At 39.0% G+C, this 20,474-nt stretch overlaps 1 protein-coding gene across 3 annotated transcripts in view; it reads left to right on the top strand.

The window, feature by feature from the left end:
- Positions 1–16,782, top strand: part of LOC116550906 (MAP3K7 C-terminal-like protein) — a 56,638-nt gene extending 39,856 nt beyond the window's left edge. For all 3 annotated transcript variants that reach the window (XM_032277083.1, XM_032277082.1, XM_032277081.1), the window contains 2 exons: positions 6,624–6,739; positions 15,607–16,782. In XM_032277083.1, coding sequence (XP_032132974.1) covers positions 6,624–6,739; positions 15,607–15,787 — 297 coding nt within the window. In that variant the 3' untranslated portion in view covers positions 15,788–16,782. The remainder of the gene's footprint in view (positions 1–6,623; positions 6,740–15,606) is intronic.
- The last annotated feature ends 3,692 nt before the right edge of the window (positions 16,783–20,474 follow it).

Below are 20,474 nucleotides of genomic sequence, written 5' to 3'. Positions count from 1 at the left end.
GTCAATTCTATTTGTGCAGATTCCTTTCTTCGGACTAGGTTTCTAAATTTCCCGTGTCCATCAGGGACACTATTTGAGCAGAGCTAGTATAGATGATATAGTTAAAAGAAAGGAGGTCCAATTCTATGTCCATTTCTAAGAATGAATGAAAAATCACTACTCTCTTTCTTTTTAATTCTTTTAGAAAAAGTCTTGCTCTGTCACTCAGGCAGGAGTGCAGTGGCATGACCATGGCTCACTGCAGCCTCGAACTCCCAGGCTTAGGTGATACTCTCACCCCAGCCACTTGAGTAGCTGGGACCACAGGTGCATGCCACCACACCTGGCTAATTTTTGTATATTTTACAGAGATGGGGTTTTGCCATGTTGCCCAGATTGATCTCAAACTCCTGGGCTCAAAGGATCTGCCCTCCTCAGGCTACCAAAGTGCTGAGATTACAGGTCTGAGCCACCGTGCCCAGCCATTACTTTTCTTCAGGTCTCAGCTTCTTTCTGGTTGAGCTGTCTCTCTCTGTTCTAAAAGATAGTGGAATCCTTTCATAGTCCCAGGGTTTGGGTCAAGACCAAGCCTGTCTTACTGCTTAAGCATGTTTTGACTTACACATGATCCAAAACTATGCTATAATGTGGTCTTAACTGCACTGGAATGAGAAATATGTTTCATTGTCAGGTAGAGGGCATGGTAATTAGGATTGTAATAAACATCCTAATGAGAATGACAATGACCAAAGCATGGGCATTTGCATTGGGTTGGCTGGATTTGGATCTCAGCTAAATTGGTGATTTCCAGCATGTTATTTACTCTCTCAAAAGCTCACTTTTCCCAACTGCAAAGTGGAGACAATATCAATCTCACATTATTGTTGTGGGAATTAAATATGGTAATGAGTAGATCTAGCACAGTCCTTGACAAAATAATTGCTTAATTAATGTAAATTTCCTTCTCTGGTGAAATTACTTATTGAAATACTTAAAAGTTGGTAATTTGTGCTCGTTTCGGCAGCACATATACTAAAATTGGAAAAGTCGGTAATTTATTTTTATTAATGTAAAATGAAATAAAAGCATCTCCTTGGATTTTCAAATTAGGGATAGAAGTTCCGATGCCCTCTTCTTTTCATTAAGCCAAGATGCTTCAAAAACAATATGACTTTTTTTTTTTTAAACAAAATTGAGCAATAGCTTCAATCCCTCCTAAAGTCCTCCCATCTCATCTTAGATGACAGTGACAGGTGTCTCTGTGGTACACACTGAACTAAAGAGTTTGATAAGTCCAGAAACTGATGTCACCTCCACAAATAAACAATTTCGTAGCTACAGTTTGTACCATAATATCTCGTTATCTGAGCAGCCTCTCCAGAAACTTCTTTTAGGTTTTGCATCAATATATCACTTGATATCTGAGAAATGAAAATGATAGAAAATGAAGAGGTCTAGCATTCCAGGATTCTGCTACTTTGTCCTTAACATCCTTCTGGAAATGTGGTTAAGATATATTCTCCTAGAGAGCACCAGACATAGCTGACATTTTCTCTTATACACACATTGCAAAGTATCTTATACTGTAGTTTTTCCTTGACTGCTATGTCCACACAGAAAACACATATAGATACTTTGGAGCTTTTCAATAATGCCTTGAATTGTTTGTTTTTGAGAAGCTCAGTCATCATTTGTGTATGGCTCGTTCAAAAAGTTTGCCATTCTTGTATTCTTTCTCCTTTTGATATTGCTTATGTCAACAGAGATGACTTAAATATCCTTTACTCCAATGTAATATGATGTATAAGTTCTGTAGTATAATTGCTGGTGCTTAACTTGTGCTATAATGTAGATACTATATAAATGTCAGTTCTTAAAATATTTAAAATTCTAAGATAATAGAGTTTTTAAATATCGAAATCAGCATGGACTGTGTTTTCCTCTCAGTTTTAACAAACGATACTTGCTAATTTTAAGACACTGAAATGTAATGTAAATTTAAGTCAGACACCCCCATCTTTCTCCAAAGTAGGTAACCCTGAGAATCAAGGAATAAATACAAAGACTGCTCGGGGAGTGTAGAATGTTTAGCTTCCTAAATATATCTCCTGTGTGGGAAGCTTGGATAGGAAAATTAAATTCTTACATTTTTGAAGAGGATGGGGCCAGTAGTACCCGCAGAAGCCAAGTAGAAAATGGAAACGCCTAAGCTGGCTTTGCTCTTAGCAGAGGGTTGCTTGGCTGGGTCCTTCCCCATGGGGCCTTTTCCAGGGAGTGGAATCCACTTCGGGAGGAGCTTGCTATGACCCGACGGCTCAGGCAGAGAGCAGGATAGCACCGTGTGGCTCAAGCCGGCATTCTTGGAACGGGACCCTGCGGTTTATCTCTTATTTCATCTTGTTAAATCGGTCCCGATAATTGGGGCAGATACCAGAGATAGTAGCGGCTCCTTCACTCTGCACTGCCATGAAATATAAAGCCCTCACAAGCTCCATCCTCAGGCAGCAGCGGGAGGAGGCGGAGACGGAGGAAAAGGGGGTGAGGAGGAAGTGTCTGTCTCCTGGGCTGTGACCTCATCCAAGCCCCGATCTTTGCCTTGGAAACCTGTGTTTCAAAGTTGGCTTGAGGCACTATTGGGAGAATGTCTTAATTTCACCTCCTTAGGACTGGCTGTGTTGAATAGTAGACCAGATACGATGGCATTGAGCGCATCTGGAAAGTGGCTGCTGCGACCACGCAGAATCTGTGCTCTAGTACATTAGCAGTATCCTTATCTTCAGTTTTTCAACTCAACTATCGTTGGATTCCTTTTCTTTGGAATGCAATATCTCGTTCTTTAAGCAGGAAGGTGGGATAAGTGTATCCAAAGTATGGGAGGATGTAGCATCATTATGGAGAAAATGAAGGATTTTTTTTCCTCCTGTTGTGAAAAAAATTGACTCTCAACATTAAGAGTTTATTTATCGTACATCCATTCCCAGCATGGGCTTATAACTATGAAAATCTCTCTGACAAGAATAGTTAAAATCAAGCAATGAGAATTGAAATAGTGTTACTTTTATTCCAAGAAGCTAACAGATTTTTTTTTTAAATCTAGTTACCCACAGGTATTCTAAGTTATTTTTCAGTTTTTAATTTGAGCATGTGTTACATAAACCCATATACAGCCAATTAATTCATGAGTGCCAGTGTTTTACGTGTCATGTTACTTAAGTGTACTGGTATTCCATTTTTAAACTGGAAGCCTGATTCTTGAATTCTAGGAATTGATTTCTTCAGGCAGAAGCTTATGTTTGATTAATACTGTTGGCCATTTATTGTCTCTTATTTTGAGGGATTACCCTTCAAAAGGTAAGGTAAGAGAGGATGACCTTCAGTCAGGACCTGATGATATAACACACATACACACATTATATCACAAAGCAATGAGAGTTATTCTGTCCCACAAAGAACAACACATCACATTATTCCGCAGTGCCACTTTTTATATTAGGTATAAAACCTGAATATCTTAGTACTTGTACTCACCAGAATTCCTGCTGGGACAAGAACCACATATATTTAAGCAAATTCTTTGATCAGTTTCATGGGCTGCTGTAAATGGCCAATGATGTCAACTGCCTTCTAAGAACAGTGGATTCTGTGGACCCAAAGGCACTTTGATTTGCCCAACAATGTTTGGGGTTACCAGTGAAGGGCTTGAGATGATAAAGGAATGAGAAACTTGAAGTTCTCTGGGCAGAAATTATTTGGGAAGGAGAGAAAGATTGGTTCCAAAAGGAGTGAGCCTCTCCTAGGGAACCCTGGTAGCACTGCTTAGAAAATGGGCTAGAGACAGCAGAAAGGTTAAAAAATGCGTATGATAAAATTTACCATCTTAACCATTTCTAAGTGTACGGTTTGGTAGTGTTAAGTATATTTACATTGTTGTGCAACCAATCTCCAGAACTTTTTCATCTTGCAAAATAGAAACTCTACCCATGAAACAACAACTCCTTATTTCCCTCTTCCTCTGGCAACTAATGAGAGAATTTTACAATGTTTTGGTGGATTATGCAATATAACCTTCCTCTTTGCTTAAAAAAGAGAAATCTGTATTGCTCTTTAATGGTTCCATACAAACTGGGAGAATTTGATGTGGTGCTGAGTTATATGTCAAGTTGAAGGCTCAGTTTTCAGGATCTAAAGGACAAAATGACACCTGGAATCTTTGTACTTCTTGAAAACTGGATATGAAGTATTTGGGGCTTATTCTTTTCTGATTGTCCCTTCCTTATGATGGGAAGTATTGAAAATATTATTATATATAGATAGCATGATCATGCTGCTGAAAGCATATGTGGATGTCTTGAAATATGTACTACCTATCATCATGTACTCTTAACGGTACAATCATACTGCCTGTAGAAAATAACATCTCTGAATTTCCCACAATTAAGAGGTGCCAATAATAAAAAAAAGAACAAATGACAACATTTCCCACTTAGTAAAAAGCATTACATGTCAAGCTGGGGGTGAGTCAGGGAAGGCCTCTCTCTTCCCAAGAAAGTTATTAGTGTACTTTTGCTTTTAAATTCTAGCAGCAAAAGACATATCTCCCTTTACATGGCTGCTCTCTGTGTTCTCTTAAAGCCGTGAATCCTTTCTTCAGAGTTCTAGAACTTTTTGGCTGTCATGTAGTTAACTATGCTGAATTCATGGTTCAGGTACCTACATGTACTGAGTTCTTGTTTCAACTGAGTATAGTCCGTCTGATGTTTGTAAGAAGAGGATATGATGTGTAGAGTCTTAGGGCCTTCCAGGAGACAAATCCTTTAATAGGGCACAGATGATTTAACAGCTTGGCTATGGTGCCCAGAATAAATTGCTTTCATTCTCCTTACTGTTATACCTGGTAAGTTGCCAGTGTAACAGGTGAAAATTGATGAGTGGGTAGCAATTTCTGGGGCACAGACTGGAGGAGCCAGGAACTCTGAATTCCTTTGGCAACAGCTTTATCTCATGGGGCGAATTATATTGTAGTACTACTGTGCTTTATTTTTCAATTTAATCCTGTGTAGAAAGGGATAATGGTTCCACAGGCTGAGTTTATGCTGTGAATGTGTTCACAGGACAGTAGAGAAAGATGCTACCTAATATGATTATTGTTAGATTTTCCGTGAACTGGGACATAACAGTTGTTCCACGTGAAGGTAAATTTGATCAAAATCTATTTAGAATTTTATTTCCTTTAAGCATCTCTACTCAGAGGCCTCATGATAAATAGGAAAGGTCATCTTATCTATCAATCAGACAGTAAACTTTATTGAATTTCTATTGCATCCTGGGAGGCATCACTAAATATGACACCCACAGAAATCTATATCCTTGAAGAATATAATGAGAGGAACAAATAGTAAAAAATTCATGAGTTCTCAATTTCTTAATATAAAATTAGTGACAATATGACCTTGTCAGACACTTAGTTTATACATATATATATATGTTAAGAAAGGATAAGATTGAAGAGCCTATTTTTTAATAAACTGATATTTTTTGGATTTTATATACGTTTTTCTATAAATAATTAAAAAGGATGATTAAGAAAACTCTTAACTAGTATTGCTAAAAGTAGTATATATATATATATATATATATATATATATATATATTTTGAGATGGACTCTTGCTCTGTCACCTAGGCTGGAGTGGAGTGGCATGATCTTGGCTTACTGCAACCTCCACCTTCTGGGTTCAAGCGATTCTCCTGCCTCAGCCTCCCAAGTAGCTGGGACTACAGGTGCATGCCGCCATGCCTAGCTAATCTTTGTATCTTTAGTAGAGACAGGGTTTCATCATGTTGGCCAGGCTGATCTCAAACACCTGGCCTCAAGTGATCCACCTGGCCTAAAAGTAGTACAGTACTTTTAATCACACATTACTAAACAAGAAATTAGAGTAAGAAGCTTGGGGAAAACTAGTTCTTTAAAAATAATTCCTAGAAGTAGGGTTTTCAGGATAGTTCGCCCTGCTGACCTTTGTCTCTTTCATGGATGGGAGAAAAAGAGAGACATGAATCTTACAAGGATGCTTTTTTTTTTAGAGGGAGGGAGATCTGGCCTTTCTTACAGGTTTGTTAATCCTTGCAAGCATTATCTCTGGCTCAGCATCTTTCTTTAGGTCAGATGCATTTCTCAGAAGAGAGCCTTTCTTCTCTACTCTGCAAGATGAGATTTTGCCTCCTGGCTACAGAAACAGAAAGCAAAGGGTAATTGAAACAGACTACTGAACTATTTTCCTACCACTGCTCTCTTCCAAAGCAGAGCCTAAGATTTCTGGGGTGTCTTGCAGAATCCTTGGGAGACTTATTTTTACTCCATCACATGGCAGGCAACTGACATGTAATGGATTTCAGGACTGTGGCTCAGACCTGAGATGCCCATGAATGACACTGGGAGATGAATGTGGGGAATATCTGTCCACTGCTCTATTTCAGTCAAATAGAATCAGCTGAACTCTGTTGAACGTTGACTGACAATGTTGTTCTCATGTGAACAAAAGAGCGAGAGAGAGAAAGCCTTCCTTTAAAGAACATCAGCAGAGCAAAATGGTTGGTAATTTAACCTGACGCAAAGACATGAACTAATTTCTTGTTGTTTGTGAAGCCCCTGCCACCTTGTCATGACTCCGCGGAATCCATGGAGGTGTTCAAACAGCACTGCCAAATAGCAGAAGAATACCATGAGGTCAAAAAGGAAATCGCCCTGCTTGAGCAAAGGAAGTAAGTACCTACCCCTCAGCGCTCTACATCTGAGCACTGCCTACTGGGCAAGGACCAGGGGCAGTGGGCAGGGGACAGGCTGAGTATGAGGGTGAGAGGGAGGCAAGGGGGTTATAGCAATGATTCAGTGGTGCTATTGGAGATGAAGTGCTTTACTTTATGGAGTAGCAAAAGGAATACCAGGAATGCTTCCCAGTCAAAACTTAATTTTTTAAATTAGAAATTTTAGTTCAGGAAATTAAAAATGCCAAAATACCACCCAAAACCACACTACATTTTCTGTAAATATGCCCAGAAGCCACAGAGCACTGTGGTTCGGTGTGAATTTTAATCACTGCTTAAATGATGGTGTTCCCACATCACATGAAGAAGCCACTGGGATAGTTCTTTGAAATAACATAAATGGATTCGTTGACGGACTACATTTTATAGTCTGGGTGAGTTTTTATCTTGATAGCTTCTATTACCATTACAGTTCTGCTGTAGGGAATTATACAGTTCTATTAATTAAAGCACTCTAATTTTACTCACTTGTAACTTTGTTTCAGAATCCTTCTTTTTAATTGCACTTGATTCTGCCAATGCCTACCCCAGTGAATCCCATTCTTTTAAACTTGCAAAGCATCAGAGCAGACACCCTTCCTTCACAGTGTGGCCAATTTGGATTTCCTGTTTATTAAAGAGATATTTTGATTAATATGATCTTTTGATTACATATCCTTTTGATTACATCTCCTACAAGGTGGTAAGTGCCATAAAATCACAGGTAGTCAGGTGTTGTCACCATCAGATTCCTGGAGCCTGGTATGGTAGGTGGCACCTAGAGGCTGAGTAAATTGTTGAATGTGTGAAACAGAACATAAACATAGTATGATTCTTTATGTCTTATATATCACGTGTCACTACAATAAAAGGAAGGAGAGAAGAAATAAACATGCTACCATGCTCAGCTAATTAAAAAATATGTTGTGGGGGCCTGCTGCGGTGGCTCACACCTGTATTCCCAGCACTTTGGGACGCTGAGGCGGATCAAGACCAGGTCAGGAATGCGAGACCAGCCTGGCCAATACAGTGAAACCCTGTCTACTAAAAATACAAAAATTAGCTGGGTGTGGTGGCGGGTACCTGTAATCCCATCTACTTGGGAGGCTGAGGCAAAAAAAGAATTTATTTTTGTAGAGATGGGATCTTGTTGTCTTGCCCAGGCTTATGTCAAACTTCTGGCTTCAAGTAATCCTCCCACCTTAGCCTCTCAAAGTGCTGGTATTGCAGAGTCAGTATCAGCAATAAAGGGCTACTAAGATGAATTGTTAAATTGGGAAATATGGTTATATCTTATATTTATAAATACATGAGCTTGGCTTTCCAAGGGTTATCAGTGATTATTATTATCATTAATATATATATAAAGTTTCAGAAAGGAATTGAAGATTATTAATAATGTGACAAGTATTGAAGTCAAAGAAGATTTATATGATTAATAGCCTGTAAATAAATGTATCTTCTGGTGTGTGCGTGTGAAGCGTGGTGGTATTATATATATACACACACACATACACGCAATTTAATTTTTACACAAAAGCAAATAAAATACATTTTGTTTTGAGAAGTTTGTGAAATCCTTAGAATTTTTTTGAGACTCCTAGAATGGTGGTTGACAGTGTAACATGATGGTGGACAGTATGGATTTTGGGTCCAGACTTCTGTAAGACCTCAGTTAGTGCTTTGTAAACCCTTTCTTCCTTCCTTGCTTTGCCGTGCTTCAAACATAAAATCGTATCTAGACTTTCGGCTGCAGGGGATTAAAAGATGTTTTATTAGGAAGTCACAAATACGACTTTTCCCTCCTATGTCTGACACTTCTTTTTGTTCTAAGAGTTTTGATAACGTTGCTTGCAATACTCAGATTGCATGGTTACACACAGTTGAGTCCTACAAAAAAATTTCATGAAGGAATTGAAGATTATTAATGATGTGACCAGTATTGAAGTCAAGGGAGATTTATATGATATATACGATAGCCTGTAAATGTATCTTCTGGTGTGTATGTGTGCGTGAACTGTGGTGATATGATAGAAAAATCCCCAGTAATTATGTCTCTATTTGTAAACTCCTCAGACTGAAGGTACTGGAGGACTTTTTTATTTAAATTAATTTTATGTTTAGCCTTTTTTTCTTTTTTTGGAAATGCAATACTCATCCCCTAAATTACATGTTCTGTAATTTTTTTTAATGTTGCATTTGAAGAAATATAGTAGAAGCCAGGCATGGTGGCTCACGCCTGCAATTCCAGCAGTTTGGGAGGCTGAGGTAGGCAGATCACCTGAGGTCAGGAATTCGAGACCAGCCTGATCAACATGATGAAACCCCATTTCTACTAAAAATACAAAAATTAGCCAGGCATGGTGGTGGGTGCCTATAATCCCGGCTACTCAGGAGGCTGAGGAAGGAGAATCACTTGAGCCTGGGAGGCTGAAGTTGTAGTGAGCTGAGATCATGCTGCTGCACTCCAGCCTGGTCAACAAGAGCAAAACTCCATTTCAAAAAGAAGAAAAAATATATATATATATATGGTAGGATAATGATGCGAGAGTGACTCCTATCTGATGTTTGAAACATGTTCTTGCTGTTTCCATTGAGAGCAATGATTATTCTGGGTACCACCACAATATTAAACTTTAAAAAGGGGCCAAGTGCAGAAGCTCATGCCTGTAATCCCAGCATTTTGGGAGGCCAAAGCAGGCAGGTCACCTGAGGTCAGGAGTTTGAGACCAGCCTAGCCAACATGACGAAACTCTGTCTCTACTAAAAATATAAAAAAAATTTATTTGGGAGTGGTAGGTAGCACATGCCTGCAATTGCAGCTACGCAGAAGGCTGAGTCACGAGAATCACTTGAACCCAGTAGGTGGAGGTTGCACTTAGCCAAGACCACGCCACTGCACTCCAGCCTGGGTGATACAGGGGGACCCTGTCTCAAAAAAATAAAAAAATAAAAAAAAAAAGAAAAGAAAAGTCAACTTCTAGAAATAACATGGCTAGTACGCTAGTGGAGGTGTTTTATACAACCATCCAGACCACACACAAGTAGGCAGACCTTCTCCTTAATTACTCATATACCTATGCATGTTTCTGCAGAACTCATCTTGTTTCCTTTCCCAAAATACTTGAAGTTTCTCCCTAAATAAATGGCTAGATGTAGGGTCAAGGCCAAATTCTTTCATTATAATTTTTTTTTCTTTTTAATAAAGTCTCAAGTTCCTTTTTCTTCATTCTCACTTCTACCATTTGGGCTTGTGACTTATTACTTGAGATCTGGGATTACAGATGTGTGCCACCACTCTGAGCTAATTTTTATATTTTTAGTAGAGATAGGGTTTCACCATGCCAGGCTGGTCTCAAACTCCTGGGTTGATGCAATATTGTAACTAGTTTCCCTGCCTATGGGTTTCTTGTTACTAGAAAATGACAGCCAGTCCTTGGCATAGATTTTAAGACTGGCCAGGGATGCCTTGGTACCCCTGTAGAACTTCCAATCTCATCCCTCAACTTCAGCTACATTGGCCTTCTCACAAGAGGTGGGTCCTCCAGTCATTGAGTCCCTGTTTACACCAAGCTCTTGGTCTAACAAGCGCCTTTTTTCCCTTTTTTTTGAGACAAAGTCTTGATCTGTTACCCAAGCTGGAGTCCAGTGGTGCAATCATAGCTAGCTCACTGCAGCCTCAACCTCCTGAGCTCAAGCAACTCTCCCACTTCAGCCTCCTGAAAAGCTGGGACCACAGGCATATGCCAGCATGCCCAGTTAATTAAAAAAAATTTTTTTTTAGAGATGGGGTCTTGTTATGTTGCCCAGGCTGGTCTCAAACTCCTGACCTACAGCAATCTTTCCGCCTCAGCCACCCAAAGTGCTGATATTACAGAGTCAATATCAACAATAAGGGACTGCTAGGATGAATTGTTAAAATGGGAACTATGGTAATATATTTATAAATACACGAGCTTGGTTTTCCAAAGTGTATTAATGATCATTATTTTTATTAAGACTTTACTGAAGCAGAAATTCATTTTGCAACAGATCTTTTCCTAAACAGTCTTTATTTTCAAGCTAGATATATTGGGCCAAATGTACCTGACCCAAGTAGTTAGTTCTCCATATTTTTATGATTCTGCTGAGAATTTCTTTCCCATAATTTCAAAAAGTGTGGCTGATTATGTTGCCTCTGATGTTTGGCTGGCATGAGCTAGATGCAAAGAGAGATACTAACTCAGGTATTTTAAAAGAGAGCTTTTCTTTATTGGAGTCATTCAGGCATAGCTTAAGGTTTGAACTTCAAACTGAACTTCTCTCTCATCTCCAGAGGAGGTCTCCCTGGATCAAGTTTGGGAGAATTTGAAGCGGAGTGATAAGAGTTGCAGAAACTCTAATTTTAAATCATATCTGTTGGCTGGAGAAAGAGAGTTAAACATTTTCTAGGATTATAAACTCAGCACTGGCTGAATCCAATTTAAAGAATCACTTCTGGCTTATGACCAATGATATACAGAAGCTTGTTATATTTTTACTGAACTTTTTTTCCTTCTCAGTGTAAAAAAGTTGGGGAAGACGTTCTTGAAAGCTTTAAAAATTTTACTGAGAATTCTGATATCTTTAAATAACTCCTGCTATCATTTTTATCTAATTCTTTCTAGGCCTTTTGCATGTGAATAGACATTTTAATATAATTGTGAATACAGTAACATGGCATGTATGACATGATGTTTTCCATAAATATTATAAGCATTTTTCTACAACATATATAGCTTTTTGGGTATGTGATATGAAACTCGTTGAAGTGAGATATAGATATTTTATGGCTTTTGAAATCTATCACCAAATTTAGAAAAAATAAAAAAATGAAATCTATTACCAAATTGTGTGACAGAAATTTTAAAATGTGTATTATTAAACTACAATCAACTGTAAAGTTTGCTTTGTTCCATACAGAGCATTTTATCTTGTCCAGTAGAGAAGCCACTTATTTATTTTTCTGGTGTGAAAGATTGTGTTGGGTACTTTGATGTTTAGAAGATTAACTTCAAAGTCAGAAAGAGACAGTCTCTGAAAAGTCAGATTGAATGTTTTATTTATTTATTCTTTTTTTAATTTCAATAGGTTTTTGGGGCACAGGTGGTGTTTGGTCACATGAATAAATTCTTTAGTGGTAATTTCTGAGATTTTGGTGCACCCGTCACCTGAGCAGTGTACACTGTACTCAATGTATCGTCTATTATCCCTCACCCCTCCCTTCATGTCCCGAGTCCCCAAAGTCCATTGTATCATTCGTATGTGTTTGCATCCTCATGTTACATATTTTTTATAAACAGTTTTATTTTGTTTTATTTTATTTTTCTGAGACAGAGTCTTACTCGGTCGCCCAGGCTGGAATGCAGTGGTGCAATCTTGGCTCACTGCAACCTCTGCCTCCCGGGTTCAAGCGATCCTTTCACCTCAGCTCCCCAGGTAGCTGGGATTACAGGTGTGTGCTACCACTCTGAGCTAATTTTTATATTTTTAGTAGAGACAGGGTTTCACCATGCCAGGCTGGTCTCAAACTCCTGGCCTCAAGTGATTGGCCTCCTAAAGTGCTGGGATTACAGGCGTGAGCCTGGTCAGTTTTGTTTTGTTTTTAATTGATGTGTAGTAATTGTACTTAATTATGGGGTCTAGTGTAATGTTTTCATACATGGACACATTGCGTAATAATCAAATCGGTGTAATTAGCATATTCATCACCTCAAACATTTGTCATTTCTTTGTGGTGAGAACGTTCGAAATCCTCTCTTTTAACTATTTTGAAGTGTACATTATTGTTAACTATAGCCACCCTACTGTGCAGGAAAATACGAGAGGTTATTCCTCCTGTCTAACTAGCTATGTAGCCATTGAACAGCCTCTCGCATACCTCTCTCCCTACCGCCCTCCCCAGCCTCTGGTAATCACTATTCTACTGTCTACATCAATGAGAGCAGCTATTTTAGATTCCAGATATGCGCGAGATGATGTGGTATTTGTCCTTCTGTGCCTGGCTTATTTCATTTAACATAATGTCCTCCAGGTTCATCCATGTTGTTGCAAATGACAGGATTTCATTCTTTTTTTTTTTTTTTTGAGATGGAGTCTCGCTCTGTAGCCAGGCTGGAATGCAGTGGTGTGATCTCGGCTCACTGCAACCTCCACCTCCTGGGTTCAAGTGATTTGTAGCCAGGCTGGAGTGCAGTGGCGTGATCTCAGCTCACGGCAACCTCCACCTCCTGGGTTCAAGCGATTCTCCTGCCTCAGCCTCCCAAGTAGCTGGGCAGGTGCCTGCCACCACGCCCAGCTAACTTTTTTTTGTATTTTTAGTAGAAAATGGGGTTTTATCATGTTGGCCAAGATGGTCTCGATCTCTTGACCCCGTGATCCACCTGCTTTGGCCTCCCGAAGTGCTGGGATTACAGGCGTGCGTCACCAAGCCCAGCCCAGGATTTCATTTTTTAAAATGGCTGAATAGTATTCCATTGTATAGCTATACCACATGAAAAAAACCTATTCTGTTGTTGATGGACACTGGATGCTTAGGTTTATCCTATATCCTGGCTTTTACAGTTCGGTGGTTTTCGGTATATTCACAGAGTTGTACAACCGTCACTAACTTTACAATGTTTCCTTCACTCCAGAAAGAAATCTTTGGTAGTTACTTCCCATTAACCCCTGACTTCTGGACTTTGCCAACCAACAATCTACTTTGTGCCTTTACGAATTTGCCTATTCTGGACATTTCGTAGAAATGGAATCATATAATATGTAGTATTTTGTGATTGGCTTTTTTCACTTAGTATAATGATTTTAATGTTCACTCACTTTGTATCATGCATCAGTACTTTTTATTGCTGAGTAATATTTCATTGTATGAATATGCAATATTTTATCTTTTCATAGGTTAATGAACATTTAATGGGTTGTTTGCACTTCTTGGCTTTGTGGATAATGCTGCTATAAACATTTGTATACAAGTTTTGGGGTAGACGTATGTTTTCAGTTCTCTTGAGTAGGCTCCTAGCAGTAGAATTGTTGGCTCATGTGACAACTCAATGTGTAACCTTTTGAGGAGCTGCCAGACTGTTTCCAAAGAAGTTGACATTTTATATTCTTGCCAGCAGTGTATCAAGGTTCCAAATTTTCCACACCTTTGCCAACACTTCCTGTGTCTTTTAGATTCTAGCCATCCCTCCTGGGTGTAAGGCAATGTGTCTCTGTGGTTTTGATTTACAGTTGTCTGATGGCTGATGATGTTGTAGGGGTTCTTGAGTGCTTTATTGGCCATTTCTGTGTCTTGGAGAAATCTCTCTAAAGATCTTTTGCCCATTTTTAGTTTCGTTGTCTTTTTGTTTCTGAGGTGAAAAATGTTATATAATTTTAATGTGTTCAGGCAAAACATTAAAAAGGGGTTTTCATATGAGGCTATCAAAATCAATGTGACCTGTATTCTCATGTCTTTTAAAAATGTATCAAGTGATGATTGGGGGCTGGGCACAGTGGTTCACACCTGTAATAACAGCACTTTGGGAGGCTGAGGTGGGCAGATCATGAGGTTAGGTGTTCAAGACCAGCCTGGCCAACATGATGAAAGCCTGTCTCTGCCAAAAATATAAAAAATTAGCCAGGTATGGTGGCATGCACCTGTAATCTCAGCTACTCAGGAGGCTGAGGCAGAAGAATTGCTTGAACCCGGGAGGCGGAGGTTGTGGTGAGTCGAGATCATGCCACTGCACTCCAGCCTGGGCAACAGAGCAAGACTCTGTCTCAAAAAAAAAAAAAAAAGATGATTGGGGAAGCAACAGCTCATCTAGGAGAATGTACCAGGATGGGGCAAAAGAGTGCATATGTAATTTGCAAAGGCATAAGCTAAAATTAGTGCAATTTTGATTTGTTATTAGTCATGATATTTATTCTGAGATTTCTAATAAGGGGAGATTTTAATAATTTTTATGTTTAACCAGAAGAGTTTATTTGTTTAGGATTTTCCCAAAGGCAGAGGCTTTTAAACTGTGTGCAGAGGAGTCTCTCACAGATTGGGGAGGGAGAGGGTGTGAGGCAGGAGACTGTACCAACATCAACCTAGAGAAGGTCCAATTTTGTCTGTTTTATTTGCATCACTTCAGGGTATGATTTTCTTTGAAAAAGGATTCCACAGCAAGATAACACTGAGTTTCTTTAAAGTGTTGTCATTATAATTTTCTGATAGTCCCTTCAGCCTGCTTCCTCTATTCTAGAGTCAGACCAGCATCAAATGTGGACACATTGCTTTGTTAATTTGGGCTGCAATGTATATGTAAGGATTAGGGAAAGGCATAGGAGGTAATGTCTACAAGGACACAGTTGATATTCTGTAGTTGAAAGAAGTCTTGAAATTTGTTCAACTCAGGTATAGGAAACATAGGAAGATAACAACTGAATTTGGGGGACAAAGTCTCAACCAAGAGAAAATGATAGTTGTCCTCCCTACAAGCCAATAGGCAGCATCTTAAATTAGGAAAAATTATATACAGATTTTTTTCTAAATTATTATTTTTACAATTTTTTGTGTTCTTAAAATGATCATGTTTTTGACTGTTAAAGAACCTATGTGACTTTTTGTGTGTGGTTAGTATTTTAGATGTGTCTAGTAGAGATGCTAGAATAAAGAGATATAAAACTTGTAAAGCTGGACAAATAAGTCATTGGAGGCAAGTAGAGATGGGTAAGCATTCAGAAGCGCAGAATGAATCTTTCTACTCCATCATGCCAATAATTTAATTTGTTTGCATTGAATCCTGTGCTTCTTCCTGCCCTGTACCCCGAACCTTCAGGAAAGAGCTCATTGCCAAGTTGGATCAGGCAGAAAAGGAGAAGGTGGATGCTGCTGAGCTGGTTCGGGAGTTTGAGGCTCTGACAGAGGAGAATCGGACATTGAAGTTGGCCCAGTCTCAATGTGTGGAACAACTGGAGAAACTTAGAATACAGTATCAGAAGAGGCAGGGCTCATCCTAACTGTCAGTTTCTCACTGTGAGCATACGAGGTTGATGGCTGCTCTGTGCTGGCCAGAAGATTTTTATTTTAAAAGAATAGTGAGTCAGATCTATTGCTTCTCCGTATTAACCCCATGGCAACTGTCTATAATGAGTTTACTGTTTGCCAGTTTCTAGCTTGAGAGAAGGGATATTTGAAATGAGATTATTCACATGAAACTATTACTAGTATATGTTTTTGGAGATCAGAATTCTTTTCCAAAAATATGAATATTTTTCTTTTTTAGGAAGATATGATCATGCCTTACAACAGCATAGAAAATGATAAAAATAGGCTATTGACTGACCCCGCTAAGAATCATGGGCTGAGCAGAGTTAAGCCACGCAACAAACCTGTAACATGTTCACTGTAGTTTCACATATGTGCATTTTAAAATTTCATGCCTTTAATATTTCAAATATAGTCAAATTTAAACTGTCAGAAACTTCTCTGCATGTATTTATATTCCCCAGAGTATAAACTTTATACTCTGATTTTTATCCTTCAGTGATTGATTGTACTGAGAATAAATGGTCACATATCCTAAAAGCTTCTTTGTGAAATTATTAGCAGAACTCACATTTGTAACCAAAGCACATTTGCCAATGCTAACTTGCTATTGTAATAATAAACAGATAAGGCTGCATTTGCTACATGTGACGTGACCTCACAGTAAACATCTCTGCCTTTGCCTGTGTGTGTTCTGGGGGAAGGAGGGACATGGAACAATGTTGTTTGGACATTACTTGGGTGAGTGTCCATGAAAACATCAGTGAACTCATAACTATTGTTTTGTTTCGGATTTAAGGAGATATTTTAGATCAATAACAGCTAATAGGAATATGTGAGTAAATTCAAAATTAAAACAATTTCTTCTTGTTCCATCTATCACCATATTCTCTCAAATTGATCTCTTTGTTATATGTCCATTTCTATTCATGTAACTTCTTTTTCATTAAACATGGATCAAAACTGATGGTTTCTATTTTGCTCCTTTCTTAATCTCCTTTGTACTAGAAGTTGGGATGACCTAGCCCTGGTCCAAAACGGGTTCTTAGCTGTATTTGCATGTGCCAAAAAAAGAAGAAGTGAAGTTCCATTTCTTTTCTTTTCTTTCTTTCTTTCTTTCTTTTTTTTTTTTTTTTAAGACTTCGTCTCTGTTGCCCAGGCTGGAGTGCAGTGGTGAGATCTCAGCTCACTGCAACCTCTACCTCCCAGGTTCAAGCGATTCTCCTGCCTCAGCCTCCCAATTAGCTGGGATTACAGGCACCTGCCACCACACCCAGCTAATTTTTGTATTTTTAGTAGAGATGGGGTTTCATCATGTTGGCCAGGCTGGTCTCGAACTCTTGATCTCCAGTGATCTGCCCACCTTGACCTCCCCAAGTGCTGGGACTACAGGTGTGAGCCACTGCCCCTGGCCTGAAGTCCCATTTCTTAGAAAGACTGTGATTTCTCATATAAACAACTCAGAGCTTCAATACTGAATGTGATTTATTTGTGTCTTCAGGTATTTGTCCAAAAAAACAGAAAAAAGGAATAGTTAATTAAAACAAAATGACCTCAGGTAAACCAGTGGTTTTGAAACAGGGGTGATTTTTCCCCCCAGGGGACATTTGACAATGTCTGGAGATAGTTTTTGTTGGCACAGCTGCATGAAGGTACCTCGAGGACCCAGTCCAGGATACTGCTAACCATCCTGCAGAACAGCGCCTGCAACAGAGAGTTGTCTGCCTCAGTGTGACAATAGTGCTGAGATTGATATGCCCTGGGATAGACAAGTCTCTGGACAGTTTGGGCAAATGTTACGGGAGGCATGGTACAGGTTGTTTTGCCACATGGTGCAGAGCTGGGAGGCCCTTATGCATATCAATCTTCAATTTCCTCGTTTGTGAAATGGAGCTTTTTAATAGACCTCAAAGTTTTCATGTTATGTGAGCCTATTCACCTTTAACATTTGACCAAAGGTGAAAGTCTCTACTGTTCTGGAAGAAACTTCTGTTTCAGTAACCCGCCTGCTCTTTTTAGTATAAGCCTAGTAGACACAAATATGAGGGAGGAATTGTTCACTAAGTTAATACAAATCCAAAGTCAGCAGAATGGGAGGAAGAAAGGTAAGTTACTCATCTTTAAATGTAAAGATTAGTTTTTGGACGCTGCTCATCTGAAGACAGCTGCATATATTTACAGAATTCAAGCAGTCATAGTCCCTTCTGGAAAATGGGAAGGTGGGAAATATAGTTCCAAAATCTCTTTGTTTACCAGAATAAAAATAATTTAATCAAGTAAAAAATATTTGAACACAACTATTATTACATTAAGGAGTCACTGTTAGTTTTCTTATCTTTGCTGGTGTTGGCTTGAATTTTTACTGTTTCCCAAAGATACATAATTTTCACTCAAAATCAAACATTTCCCTAGGTGTATATGTTTTAAGCAGATTTTTATTCATTAGAACATGAAAATATCATCTTGTTTTGTAGCATGTCAGAGAAATCTCATGTCAGAAGATGGAATTTCTTACATTATCTGTATCATTTTTTTTGTTAATTTGACAAATTTCCAGCCATCTTTTTTTTTTAACCACTGCATATTATCTACATAATGCAGACCATTTAAGAATTTTCTATCTTCAATTATGTTTGCAATATTCTTGCTATTAGCAATAATGGCAATATTATAGAGCATAAAAATGAGCACAGAAGTATTATGGTGTTATTAGAACTGTAGTGTAGGGTGAAGGTGCTTGCTTTAGAGATAGAATTAAAAGAAAATGTAACATTATAGTCTGTAATTGCTCTACCAAAGAATTTGCTGTTTATGGACAATTTATCTTGTGTAGACATGAAAAGAATGTCGTTATACATAGCTAGACAATTTATAACCACTGGTATGGGCAGGGCATGTTTCTCTAGCTCATCGTGGTACCTGGGTTTGAGTGTATGATTAACTCAGTTCAAGTAAGGAACTAAAAGAGATCTGGAACTGAAATTCAAGTCAACAAAAATGTATTATACACTTAGCTAGTGCAGGGTAGAACAACAGCAATAGAAGATGCAAAACTGACAAAGATAATGTGGTCCTAGCACATTTAGGGATGGATTGCACTAGGCAGAGAATAGAGGCACAGGGGATTGTTAGAAGGCTAATAGAAAAGTGTGTGCAAGGCAAGTCTAAGAGTGGCAGCAACTGAAAGGGAGTAACAGACTAAGAGGGATGGGAAAGACATAATGAGAAGTAGACTCCACGGGGCTTTGGAGGGATTGTATGTGCGACTGAGGAAAGGAAGAAGAACAGAAAGAACATTCCATGACCTCCTTTTGTGCCAGAGTATACTAGGTGCGTTGTATAGGCTGTATTATTTTAACAACCTGAGAAGCAGCTGTGATTATCCCCTTTCTCCAAAACCAGAAACTAATGTTGTATAATTTGTAGAACGTTCTCAGAGCTGGGATTCAAGTGCAAAGTTTCATTCATTCGTTGGTTCATATAGTCAATATTTATTGAATGTCCATGCTCTGTCAGGCATCCTGGAAGATACCAGGGACACCAAAGTGAACAATAGAAATAGGAGTTCTATTGGGTTCTCAAGGAACCCTTGGTCTAGTAAGGGAGGTAGACATTTATCTTAAGATGCAAGTGGGATAGTTTTAAAACATATCAAAACATTTCTGTAAGAGGTAGAGCCTAATTTCTCTACCCTTTAGTATGAGTTGGACTTAAAGACATGTTTTTAACAGTCAAGCAGAAGTGACAACATGTAAGTGACTTCTAAGTCTCCGTCATGAAAGACATTGGAGCTTCCTTCTCACCTGCTGTCTTGGATCGCTTGCCCTGGGATGAGCCAGCTGCCAGAGAAGCCCACAGGGTAAGGAACTGACACTTTCGGCCAACAGCCACCTAAGTGATCTTAGAAGCAGATCTGCCAGCCCAGGCAAGACTTCAAAAGGCTGCAGTCTGGCTGGTATCTGGAGTGCTGCCTCAGGAAAGTCTCTGAGCCAGAACCACCCCGCTAAACTGCCCCTGCTTCCCAATTCTCAGGAACTTTGAGGCAATAATACTGGTTTTAGGCTGCTAAGTTTGGGGTGATTTGTTATGCAGTAATAGATAATGAAGATAACCACTTAAATGAGATGTGACAAAATATAGTTGATGAATGCACCTTAAAAAATGGAATCTTACTGAGATGAGGGAGTCTGGGATGAGATGACTTCTTAGTGTAGTGTCTACTGAGCTAAGAGGCAAAAAAGGCAAGTGGAGGAAGACAACCTAAACCGAGTGAAAACACGTACAAAGGGCCTGTGGCACGCTCAAAGACCTGAACGAAGGCCAGGATGACTGAACATGAAGGGGTCGGGAGAATACAGTATAAGGTAGTATAGTATAAGGTAAGGTAGTAGAAAAAGGCAAGAACATGAAGATCATATTAAGAATGTTGGCCTAAGAGCAAAGAGAAGCCATTGGAGAATTTAAAGCATATTACAGGCATAACATGTTTTTTGCTAGGAAAGCATATTTTAAGAGTTTTCTGGCTGAGTGCAGTAGCTCACACCTGTAATCCCAGCACTTTGGGAGGGGGAGGGGGAGCAGTGAGTGGATCACTTGAGGTCAGGAGTTCGAAACCAGCCTGGCCAATATGATGAAACCTCATCTCTACAAAAAAAAAAA

Source organism: Sapajus apella, unplaced genomic scaffold (genome assembly GCF_009761245.1).
Source record: "Sapajus apella isolate SASKATOON/1434 unplaced genomic scaffold, GSC_monkey_1.0 scaffold8, whole genome shotgun sequence".
NCBI classification, from domain to species: domain Eukaryota; kingdom Metazoa; phylum Chordata; class Mammalia; order Primates; family Cebidae; genus Sapajus; species Sapajus apella.
Note: the sequence above shows the minus strand (reverse complement) of the source record. Positions and strands in the feature narration are given on the sequence as shown.